The sequence below is a fragment of the Amblyomma mixtum genome, chromosome 1 (genome assembly GCF_055824585.1).
Source record: "Amblyomma mixtum isolate Tamu chromosome 1, ASM5582458v1, whole genome shotgun sequence".
In the NCBI taxonomy this organism is placed as follows: Eukaryota; Metazoa; Arthropoda; class Arachnida; order Ixodida; family Ixodidae; genus Amblyomma; species Amblyomma mixtum.
The window spans coordinates 29,013,989-29,026,637 of NC_143012.1; the positions used below are offsets into that span (position 1 = coordinate 29,013,989).

Below are 12,649 nucleotides of genomic sequence, written 5' to 3' on the forward strand. Positions count from 1 at the left end.
ATTGTTGTGCGATGATGTCGGACGACATGACTGCACCAAGGAATGCATCGTCTTCTGCGTTACCTTCGTAAGGTTGCACGGGTGAACGCGACAAGCTGTCAGCGTCGGTGTGCTTGCGACCAGACTTGTAGATGATGGTGAAGTCAAATTCCTGTAAGCGTAATGCCCAACGTGCTAGGCGGCCACATGGGTCCTTCAAGTTTGTCAACCAGCACAATGAGTGGTGGTCAGTAATAACCTGGAACTGCCTGCCATACAGATAGGGGCGGAACTTTGTGATGGCCCATACTACGGCCAAACATTCCTTCTCAGTTGTAGAGTAGTTACACTCTGCACGGGAAAGTGCACGGCTAGCATAAGCGATCACTTTTTCGACACCGTTCGGACGCTGGACGAGAACCGCTCCAAGACCGACGTTGCTGGCGTCCGTGTGAATTTCAGTGGCGGCATCATCGTCAAAATGGGCTAGTACTGGTGGTGATTGTAGCCGACGTCGTAGATCGTCAAAAGCAGTTTGCTGCTCGGCACCCCACAAAAATGGCTCCTCATCTCGTGTCAAGCGCGTCAGAGGACTGGCCAGCTTAGCAAAGTTTTTTATGAAACGTCGGTAGTACGAACAAAGGCCTAGGAATCGTTGGACGGCTTTTTTATCAGTGGGAACCGGGAAGTCCGCGACGGCAGAAATTTTGTCAGGGTCTGGCCGGATGCCCTCGGAGCTGACGACATGCCCGAGAAACTTCAATTCAGTAAATCCAAAATGGCATTTTTGCAGCTTTAGAGAAAGATGAGCTGATCGGACGGCTTCTAACACCACTCTGAGCCGCTGCAAATGTTCCGAAAACGTTGTTGAGAAAATGATTACATCATCCAGGTATACTAGACATGTTTGCCATTTAAGGCCGGTGAGCACGGTATCCATCATTCGCTGGAACGTTGCTGGAGCACAGCAGAGTCCGAAGGGGAGCACACGAAATTCATAGAGGCCGTCCGGGGTGACAAAGGCGGTTTTCTCCCGGTCTCTCTCATCAACTTCTGTTTGCCAATATCCGCTGCGCAGATCTACCGAAGAAAAGTATTTTGCTTGGCGCAGTCTGTCGAGGGAATCATCTATACGAGGTAGCGGATAGACATCTTTTTTTGTTACGCTGTTAAGTTTTCTGTAATCCACACAGAAGCGCAGCGTGCCATCCTTCTTTTTTACGAGAACGACAGGAGACGACCAGGGACTATTCGATGGCTGGATTATGCCGTCATTGAGCATCTCCTTCACTTGCGTTTGGATGGCCTCCCGCTCTCGGGGAGATACGCGATACGGCTGTTGATGTATTGGGCGCGCGCCATCGTGCGTGACTATCCGATGCTTAGTGATGGGCGTCTGACGTACCTTAGACGACGAGGTAAAGCAGTCCTTAAACTGCAGCAACAATTCTTGCAATTGCTGCCTTTCTGCGGGCGGGAGGCCCTCGTTTATGTGAACGGCGCGTACTGCCTCTTCGTCAACTTCACCAGGCGTGTCTTCTAGGCATGCGAAACACTCAGCCACCTCTTGGACAGGGTCGACGTGGGCGATGGCTGTGCCACCAAATAAATGGCGGTGTTCATTACTGAAATTGGTCACGAGGACTTCAGTGCGACCGTTAGATAGAAAGGCGAGCCCTCTTGCTACGCAAACACCCATGGGGAGCAAAAGAGAGACATTTGGCTCAACAACACGTTGTCCGCAATGTGGCGCGTCGCAAGTGACCCTAGCCAGAACACTCGCCCGTGGAGGCACCGTTAAGGCATCGTCGGATATACGCAGTGCGGCTCTGCAATTCTCGGGGGCGGGTTTGGTGGCGGCGAGTTCAGTTGAAAATGTAACCAATCGATTTCGAAGGTCTATAGTCGCACCATTTTCTCGAAGAAAGTCGAGACCGAGAATGACGTCTCGTGAGCATTCAGGCAGAATGAGGAATGTTGCCACGAACGTGCATCCGCGCACCGTAATTCTGGCCGTACACATTCCGAGCGGTGTAACCACGTGGCCACCAGCCGTACGTATCTGTGACCCTGCCCACGGCATCACAACTTTCTTCAGCACCTTAGCCATCCTACCGCTCATTATCGAGTAGTCCGCACCCGTATCCACTAGTGCGCTAACCTCCTTAGAGTCAATCAGCACGGGTATGTCAAGGGAGACCTTGGTCTTACCAGACCCAGTCGTCGGCGCCGTCTTCGTCGTCGTCGTCGTCGTCATCGGTATCGTGGTCGTCAATTCGGGAAGGGTCAGTCGGCGTGTCGGTGGAAGCTTTTCGGCAATACGGCGTTCGGCGGCCTCGCCTCCAAAGGTCGCCTGTTCTAGTTTTCCCGGTGCGGGCTCGAGGACCCACGCTGTGCACCAGGTCCATAACCGGACGGATGAGGCGACGAATGGCGAGGTGAAGGCGATCGAGACGTTCGGCGCGGAGGAGGTGGTGAACCACGCCGGCGGGTGACGTATTCGTCAAACTCCTGCGGCTGTTCGGCATGCCGCGGACGGGGACTACCTGCAGACAAGCCTCGGAATCCCAGAGGCCGATATGGACACCGCCGGAAGACGTGACCGGCCTCGCCACAATGGTAACACAGGGGACGTCGGTCTGGCGCACGCCAAATATCGGTCTTTCTCGGCGCCTGTCCTCGAGCTTGCCAGTAGGGAACCGGCTGCTCGGCGTGTACTGCGAGTACCGAAGGGGCATACGGTGGCGCGCAGGGAACCGGCGCAGGACGGCGCAGCACGTCCGCATACGTCGCTGGCGGCCAAGCAGCTGGCTGTGGTGGCGGCTCTACTGGAGCGACGGGTGGTCTGAGCGCCTGCTGAACTTCCTCCCGAATGGCGCTAGTCAGAGAGTCCACAGGAAAAATCCCCTGAAGTTTCTGCAGCTCCTCACGGACCACAGAACGCACGATGTCCCGAAGGGAGCTTGTATTGGCCCCCGAAGCAGCATCCAGGGGGTGTAGAGCCGAGATAGGGTTTAGCTGCCGGTCGTAGAAATTGTACCGTTGCTGGAGCGCCCTCTCCATGAGCACAGCCTCGGAGAGGAACTCGGTGACTGTTCTGGGCAGGCTTCGCACAAGACCGCAGAACAATTGCTCTTTCACGCCTCTCATCAGGTGTCTGAGCTTTTTCTCTTCTGTCATGGTCGGGTCCGCTCGGTTACAGAGGCGCGTCACTTCCTCCACGTACATCGCTACGTTCTCGTTTGGTAGCTGAATGCGAGCGGTCAATTCACGCTTGGCCCGTTCACGGCGATCGCTGCTGGTGTAAGTCTCCAACAGCTGGCGACGAAAGTCCTGCCACGTCGTTAGACTCGTCTCGCGGTTTTCGTACCAGATCCGAGCGGCGTCTTCTAAGCTGAAGTAGACGTTCCGGATCTTAGCACTGTCGTCCCAGCCGTTGAAACGCGCAACGCGCTCGAACCGATCAAGCCAGTCTTGGGCGTCCTCCGAGTATCCGCCGTGAAAGGGCTTCGGGATCCGGGGATTTTGCAGGCTCACAAAAGAAGCAGGTATGAACGGGGCGCTGTCTAACCTTGCTGCCGTGGTCGTAGCCATGGGTGCGCTCTCTTGAGGCCGGAGTCCGAATTCTGGAGACAAGCCGCGGAGCCTGCGGCTGACACGATGGACGGGGGTTCGCACAAGAGGCACCGGGCTTGTGCTTCGGCTCTCCGAGGAAGGATGGAGCATCAGCCGAGAATACCCAAGCGACCTCCACCAGATGTCACAGGCCAGACGGAGAACAGTCGTAGACGTAGAGGGGGACCGCAGAACGGCCGAGAGTTTTAATCGCCCAGAACGGAGCCAGCTCGAGCGCGCCTCACGCGAACGCGACCACTTCGTCCTCGTCACGGCTTAGCGCGCAGGTAGCTCGAGCCAGGTCCGTGGCAATATAATAATATATAATTATATAATATATAAATCACAAGTATTTGTTGCAACTGTTTTGTGAATTATATTTTTCCACTGCAATCATTTCCTTGATGCATTGGCAAGTTCAGTTTCAGCTGAGCTGAGACAGCATGAAAGACTGGTTAGCTTTAGTCGCTCACCCATCACCTACACATTTTTGGCTCCCGAAACTTATTAGTGCAGCGGACATATGTATGCCATTAGTAGGCACCTTCGTAATATGGGTCCTATTGTCAGTCCCTTTTTTCTTTTTAACAATTCTCTCTGAGAGTGCCCTATCTGCATGTCAGTGATGCGAGTTTTGTTGTGCAATGGAATCTCAATGTTTCAAATCTCAAGGTGTTGCGAAAAATACTCGTACTGTCTGAAATTTGTATTGTACAAAACAGACAAAGTTCGTATGCAGAGGTAGGGGAAATGCATTCGGGCAGATCAGTTCACGGCTGGCAGGATTTATTTACGGCTGTGTAGCAACCACTGTGTAGCAACACAGTGCACTCTGGGCAGGGGGAAAATTCGTATCAGCCCTGATCGTATCATCGAGATTCCACTGTGATGGATATTGATGCAGTTGTGTGTACACTTGTGGGAGAATTCTGTGTGAGGAAAAAAAATGGTAAATGCTTCTTTCATTCCTTCGATTGCACGGTGCCTTGGTGGGCACATTTGTAGGGGTGTCGTTATGTACAGATGCTTCGACATATCACAGCCTTGGCTTTGGTTTTCTTGTGTGTGCATGCGTGAATGTCATTGGCTCTGTTCTGCAATGGGCCGTATTTCATGCGGCCTTCTAAAGGCACAGTTAGTTGTTAGTATTTGTCCCGCTTGACTTGTCCATGTTGTTTGTCATGCCAATTTTAAGGTTATTTGTGCCCTCATTAGCGTCAAATATCGTTTACTTGTCTTGTTTTTTTTTTTCTTTCTGTTGCTGTGCCAAAGGTGCTGTGCCAAAGAAGTGGATCGCTGGTGATGTTGACTCAACCCAGTGGTACGCAGAATATTTTGTGAGCATTTAAAGATGCTTGCCCATTACGCACTGAAATGTCGATACAGCGAACTTCACAGGACTGCCAAGAATCGTTCATTATATTTAAATATAGTGTTAATGAAATACTCTAAAATCAAACCTATTACAGGAAACGCTCTTTTAATTCGTACTACAAATGGCTAGAAAAAAATTAATTGCGCATGTTGTCCTGAAAGGATTGGTATATTGAAATTCGTAGTAGGGAAACATTTTTACATTGAAAATACCATATATACTCTTAAGCAAACAAGAGCGGGGGATGAGGGGCTCGTTATAAATATGAGAGAAGCCGACAGCCACAGAAACCAAGGGACACGAGGGATTTTTAATTACTTTATTTATTTTGTGCTGTTGTTCGATTTAGAATATTACTGAATATGTTATCGCTTAAAGCTAATTGATTAGAAAAGCAGAAGAAAAAACAACCACATGCCGCCGGTGGGATCCGTACCCACGACCTCCGAATTACGCGTCCGGTGCTCTACCGCTGAGCTATGGTGACGGCTGTCAATTCTTCTCCTTTCGGGGGTATTTATGTTTACAAATAACCTAACCTTTAGAGTGTTCACCAGCGCCACCCACGCTCTTAAGCGGCGAACGTAGCACGTCCTTAGTTACCGCTGATGTGACGTAGAACGTCATTGAACGGCGAGAGTGGAAGCTGTGTGAGAACCCTCTTATGCTTCCTATTGCGTCAAGGCTGCCAGAACCGAGGCCCTCGCTAAGCATATACTCTTGTAAGGGCTGCACTTTTTTCCACAGTTTTGTTCAGTGAGTTGAAACTTGAACATTCAGTCTTTTCTAAACATGGGAACCTAACTTGATGCACTTGAATTGCGCTGCATATTTGCTTTGCATCTCTGTCATTGTGTTGTTGACATTTGTGATGCTTTTACTTATATGGGATTGTGTTATCACTGAGTTGTTCCCCCCTTCTCATATATAACGCCTGCAAGGGTCTTTACATGTGTGTACAAGTAATTTTGAAAGCTGAGAATTGTAGTTTGTCAATCCACTGAGAGGTAACGTCAGACATTCGGATCTAGATTTGGCCGAACTGTAAAAGTCCTGGTTTGTACTTGTCCCGTATGCCAGAGTGACTCACTAGTTCTATTCCAAATCTCATGCAATGTTAGCCCTATTGTTGCAGTTCTTGTCATGTTCACACAGCATAGCTCTCAAGTCTGTTGGATCTGGTTTGCTCCACCCTTCAGCTGTTTTGTTTTACACTCATTGTGTAGTACATGTTTTTAAGTTACTCTTGACCAAGAAAGCACCCAGGCACATGCAAAGTGCAGTAACTAATATTTACGAAAGTAACCGCAGTTGTGCATCAGGAAGTCTGACATTGTTTTGCCCATACGTGCAAATTATTGTATTTTGACTTCTATTGCTTATCTCTGGTCCAAGAACCAAACAATGAGCTGTCATGTGAGGGAACGATGCATTGCAGTTTAAAGAACTACCAGGTTGAGATAACATATGTTGAACCTCGTATGCTGAAATGTCTGGATGGTTCTTTTGGTCATGTACAGTTGACAGTGGAAATTTATGGGATCCAGGTGTGTAGAAACGTTACACAAGCCAATTCGTCTCAAACACCTGTAAGTATTGGGCATTGTGTATGCTCCATCCACTAGTGTCAGTTTCAGGTGACCGGGTCACAAGCCAGCGCTACAGTAAATTTCATCCCCCAGCACGTGCACCCCGAAAACTTTTGCTGCCTACTATGCGTAGCTCGAGCAAACACAGTTCAGCATCTCTGCTGTCTGTGCCGCGTACCGTCTTTGCATGTTTTACACTTAAAGTTTTGCTCCTACTCATTTCTTTCATGCGTTAAAGCATTTTTCTTCTTTTATTACTTTTTCCCAGGGTGGGTGATCTTCAGTCAGTGTGGGGTCTCCTGGACCTGCACCTATTTTGGGCACTGGTAATCACTGGCGCCGCGGTCAGGACGATGGACCAGCTGGCTGTCCAGTTGCGAGACTATTACCTCACAAAGGTGTGGCATCGCCAGGACTTTTCCTTTTTAACTTTTTTTCTTGACACACCCCTGAGCAACAGCTTCAAGATTGTTGTGCATTTGTTGGTTTTTGCTGCTCCAGTTTTGGTTGCAGTTTCTTATAGTATAAATGGTGCATGATAAATTTGCGGGGGCATTCGTGCATTGTGGGCATCAATGCAGGACACGTAACGCGGCAAACAGCGAACTGATGGTCCGATGGGCTAGCAGGGTGGATTTTTGTGGAAAGCAAACATAGCACGGGTGGTTGAAAATGAGGTGGAGAGTTTAGATGGGGAGTTTGCTGGGAAATAGTGGCTGCGGTTGAAGACAAGCATAATTGGAGGGCATTAGGAGAAGCCTTTGTCGTGGACAAGGTCTGGCTGCTGCTGCTGCTACTCCCAACACAGTATGTGCTTTCAACCTGTCGTCGATATTGAAAGCCCTTGCTGTGTTCTCAGTTTTGTTTCTTTGCCCTTGTTATTTTTTTTTCATCTAGAACTCGTCGCTTAGAAATCATTGAGAGCCATGCATGCACGCTAGCGATCTTCGGCTGTTACGCTGCCACAGTTTAAACCTGATGTACCTCCTATATTATAATTCTCTCAATATGTGGCTGACTTTAGAAGTATATCGGGAAAGGTTGGTGGAAATGAGTTTCCGAAAATGTTACTGCTGTCTTCAAACATGCTGAGACTGGTTTGAGCGGTACTGGGGGTTGTTTCGCAGTTCAGTTTTTCTTAAAATGAATTCGGCTTCCCATCAAGCATGTGTTTATCTCCTGGTAGGTGCACCAGTTCCCCATCATGGCTGAGTACGAAGCGGAAAGGCCCATGCAGATGTCGGCAGCTATGGCATCCAGTGACTGTCCTCTACTCCGAGTGAGTGACACTGACACAGTTGCAAGCCTTCATGCAGCTGCAGAGGGGTTCTTCACTTCTGTAGTTACTTCACTAATTCCAGCTGACCATACGTGAATGACTCCTTTCTAAGCCCATTAACACTACTCACACTGATTGCTCTTTTGTGCACTGAACTGCAAATGACCATTTTGCTCTGTGATGGCCTCTTAGAAGCAGATCAGAGGCTTTTATTCTCCCTCCTAATGGTTCAAGCTGTTTCAAGTTCTGTGGGGATACTTCTTTTGTTGCTGCTTGCTGTGCAAAACGGGATTTGTTCAGCAGGGTCTGACACATTCATGAAGAAAAGGCACCACTTCTACCGTGCACTTCTCATCTCTAATTTTATCTCAAGTCTTGATTCCTTTTCTTCTTCAACATGTCAGATTTAGTGCTTTTGTTTCCTTATCAGTAGTACGCCAGTAGGAAAAACTTAGATGTATGCCGCAGCCTTTCATGAATGCGGCAAGTTTTGATGCTCATTGCGTAGTGTAGAATTTTAAATACATCGCAGTAATTTTCCAGTCATCATCAGGCTATCGAAACCTGATAATTATAAGCGTGCTATTTCCTGGCTGCAAAGCGTTCCTGCTGATTGCTATGCTTTTTGGTCATGGATGCATGTGCTGAACATGTTTATCTTCAAACTGTGTATGACAAGACAAAGCCTCTTGCATCACAAAGACACAGCTTTGGCTGACAAGTTTGGCTGCTTCTCTGATGCAGTACCTGAGCTTCCTGGACTTCAGGCATCTTGCCGAGCATTCTGCACACCGCCGGGCACAGGCGCTTGCCATCAGCTTCCCAGGTACGTTGGTACCTTTTACCAAGTAGTAAAACCCTTATTGGACCAAGTTTTGCAAGGCTGCTTGACCTGCACTCAGTCCATTGTATGTTGTGTCATCTCGCATTCTTAGTGCAGGTAGTTTTTGCCATTTTGCACCTAGTTAGCCACTTAGGATTGATAAGATAAGTTTAAAGTTAAATATTGGTGTTATGCAGAAATTTTCAAACAGGAAGCTAGCAAATTTAGTCAGCAAATGAGTTTTATTTGCCAGTAGAGGCTTTTTTCCAGTCGGTGTGCATCGATATCTGAACACGAATCCCCACCAAATTGCGCATTTCTATTTCCCCCTACTCACATGTATGTCAGGGGTAATTATTTTTCTTGAGAACCTATTTCACACTACTAGAAGGAGAGGGGGCATTCCTCTGAATACGTTGGACTAACTGTTCCACCGGTGTCCTCTACTGGAGTAAGCGTTGAGGTGTCCTGGTATGTTTGCAGGCTGCCACCCGCTGCATTGGGGTGCTCTCTCTGGAGCGTGCCTGGAACTGGCGAGCCAATTCACGCAGGCCCTGATGCAATTGGAGGCCCCGCCGCCACCATCGCGGCCGGGCCAGCCTTCAGCCACCGCTCCCGGGGGTGAGCATGGGCACTTCCCGCTTTCTTTATAGTACAGGTTAAATATTACACCGAGAACAAGTTGAAGCTTGTCTGGATTCATGGCCTACCTACCCCTCTCCAATTACAAATAGGCTACATTAATAAAAAATGTAGCACTTATAAGCTAGCAAAGAGGGAAAAATGAAGGATAGATGTCACCAGTTCTGGCCATTTCCCCAAGTACGTTTTGGTAACGTAAACAGAAAGTCGCCGCTATGGCTCAGTGGTTACGGCGCTCGGCTGCTGACCCGAAAGACGCGGGTTCGATCCCGGCCACGGCGGGCGAATTTCAATGGAGGCGAAATTCTACACGCCCGTGTACTGTGCGATGTTAGTGCGCGTTAAAGAACCCTAGGTGGTCGAAATTTTGGGAGCCCTCCACTACGGCGTCCCTCATAGCCTGAGTCGCTTTGGGACGTTAAACCCCAATAAACCAATAAAACAAAAAATAAAGGCTTTGCATTAAAGTAGTAAGGTTACTTTTACATTGCTACCACTAGTGCATTTCATTGCGCAAGGGAGGCAACCATTGGGCTAGTTGGTAGTAATGGGATACAAAAAGCATTTTAACAGGAGGCATAGTATGCCAGCTACATGGATAAAGCAATGTGATAAGGTCACTGTTAATGTGTTGGAAGATAAATTTCTTAACCATGCATCGTGGAGTAAGGCATTAACAGTGTCAGACTCGTTATTCCAAAGAGAGCTCTGCCTCTTGGCGGGAGGAGGTGGAGCGAGCGCTGCTTCGGCCGCTTATCTGTTTTTTCAGCCAGCGTCCGCTTCGGCGGATGCGGTTGTTGCTGCGCGCATCTTTTTCTCTCTCTCTTTTTCTCTTTCCTCTTATCTTTCAACTCTCTTCTATCTGCACGTGGCAGCGGTGGCGGCTCGGCTCGAGCCAGTCGGCAGGCCCGTGCACTTTCCTTTTCATCCTTCTCTCAGTCGCAACCAACCAACCAACCTATTCCAAAGAGAAGGCAGTATTAGCCTATGCAGCTACATAGGCTGTTGTCTTTTGTTAATGTTTCTAATTGCAGTGTAGTTAACGCTAGAGAACTGCTTATGGGTATGCCTATTTTTGTCATTGTTGGTCACCTTGGCCTAACAGGCAACTTACCAGTTATGTCATTCTGGTACAGTGGAGTCTCATTATTCAAGCTTCTTGTTTATTCGAACAGACACTTCGTCCAATAAACATATTATGCATAGAAAAGCCCCCCCCCCCCCCCCCCCCAATCAGTTCGAATCCCACATAATTTGACCAAATTTTGAGACCTCTTTGAGTCTGAACCATTGAAAGTTGAGTGGGCTGGTATCTTTGTGCTGATAGATAGCTTGCTGGATCGCTTTCTGCAATATTCGCTTTCTGAATATTCATAGTATTCACAATATTCGCAGTCTTTTGTCCGCAACTAGTAGGAGCGAGAGCTCTACTTCTTAGTATTTTGAGGCGGTAATTGACGCATTGATAGTTAACATAGGCCTTACTTCATGTGCTTGTAGCAGAGACCACAGAAAGGAGACGTTTCGATCGCTGACCTTTTGCCAGCAACGCAGACTGACGTGTTGTTAGCTGCTGTTAGGAATTCTGAGAGAGCACTGAACTTCTAAGTATTGCCTAGACTCAAATTTTGCCACCCTGTGTTCAGTGTGTCACTTGGGTGATTGGACTGATGCAGCCTCCCAGGTGCCTGCTGATTACTACTTGCGAATGCGGAGTATGGTGGCACCCAGCACACCGGGTAAGTAGATATGCATACCTTAACATCTTGCTGTATTTCCAGTGGCACCACTTGTAGCACTGACGTAAATTGGAAGTACTATTCTGTGCACTAGCGGTGATATTTCAGTACAAATGGGATTCGATTCATCATCATCAAGTGGGAAGGAAAAATGTTGAATTTAGTTTGAACAATGAAAATTGTACATGAAATTTTTGATAAACTAAATGAGGCATCACATGCAAAAAGACACCTGTTCATATTTTTTTGTCCGAATGCGGGATAGGTCAGTCTCTGCAATTACTGGTGCTGAGCCAAAATCACTGATCCAAGCCTTTTTCCAAATATTTACTTGCAGTCAAAAAGAATTGTCTGCCCATATGCAGTTCTTGCAATGGATATTTTTTCTTACCACTGTTCCCAGTACATGTTTCATATTGTTGAAGGTTTTGCGGGGTCGCAGCGGAGCACCAGAGAGAGACGACCAGCGTGGCAGGCTTCTAGTTCCGAACTGTGTGTGCCGGGCGTGCGCTCCGAGCACGCGCTGTCGTTCTTTATTTTCTTCTGTCGCGGGAACGCCGATCTCAGCGCCTGCGCTTTATAGCGTCGCCGGGCGCTACAGGGCCCCCCGCCTAGACGGAACGTCGGAATGTACTTGAATGTACTGTGAATGTACTGCCGGGAAGAGCAGTCGGGTGGAGTGCACCGGCTCAGGTGGACGAGCCTGGCTGCTGTGCAAGGGGCGAATGATGCAGGGTGCCGAGCTGACAACGGACATGGGAGCAGGGGAGGCCATGGTCGGGCCGTCACCGACTGTAGTGCTGCCCGCGGACACAAGTGTCGTCGGTGTGGGGACGTTGGAGCTGGTGTCGGTGGGAATCTGGCGCGCCGCGTACGTCGTCACAAGCGCTGGAGTGGGCGAAACGGCTCCGTGGACTGACAGCAGCTGTGGTGTGACCGTCGACACAACGGCGACAGCTGTGACGATGCCGGAAGTTGCTGGGCTCAATAGACGGTTTACAAAAGTAGGTCTGGCAACAGTGACAGGCGCGCTGACCTCGCCTGACCCCGCGGTGGCGGCCATCTTTGGATCGCTTCGTCTGTTCGCTCCGTGTCCGTCCGTCAGTGCCCGCCGTTGTGTCCATGCTTGTAACGTTGTCGCCAAGTGTACTGTGCGTGGAACGGATTTTCAATGTCAAGCGAAGTCCTTTCCTGGTCTAGGGACCTCTCTGTTGTCCCTGACGGTTTCTGCCAGCGACGGCTAGAGGCATATTTTGAGAGCCGAGGCGTGGCGGGGCCCTCCGGCCGTGCTGCCGAGCGCAGTTACAAACTGCTCGGCGGACCATGTCTTCATGTTCTCTCCGTTATCACCGGGGTTCAAAAATTCCAAAATTGTTTTAAAAATTGTGTATGATGGCAAGCCTGTATAGAAGCGCATGTCGTCATCATTGTTCATGAACCGTTGGACAGAAAACTGCTTCTCAATTTTTTTCTCTAGCTGCTGGGATTTTTCTCTGGCCAGCTCAAGCTTCCTGCTGACTCGGAACAATGTTTCTTTCACGAGCTTCAGTTCTTTTTCTTGTTCTTTGGCCTGCTGTAGCTGCATTTCAACACTGGCATTTTTTTCTT

The 12,649-nt window shown here is 48.9% G+C and overlaps 1 protein-coding gene across 1 annotated transcript in view; it reads left to right on the forward strand.

The window, feature by feature from the left end:
• Positions 1 to 12,649, forward strand: part of Ndc1 (Nuclear division cycle 1) — a 36,600-nt gene that overhangs the window by 11,121 nt on the left and 12,830 nt on the right. Inside the window, exons 7-12 of the mRNA XM_089547071.1 lie at positions 4,867 to 4,915; positions 6,827 to 6,956; positions 7,745 to 7,837; positions 8,582 to 8,663; positions 9,144 to 9,281; positions 10,979 to 11,041. Coding sequence (XP_089403197.1) covers positions 4,867 to 4,915; positions 6,827 to 6,956; positions 7,745 to 7,837; positions 8,582 to 8,663; positions 9,144 to 9,281; positions 10,979 to 11,041 — 555 coding nt within the window. The remainder of the gene's footprint in view (positions 1 to 4,866; positions 4,916 to 6,826; positions 6,957 to 7,744; positions 7,838 to 8,581; positions 8,664 to 9,143; positions 9,282 to 10,978; positions 11,042 to 12,649) is intronic.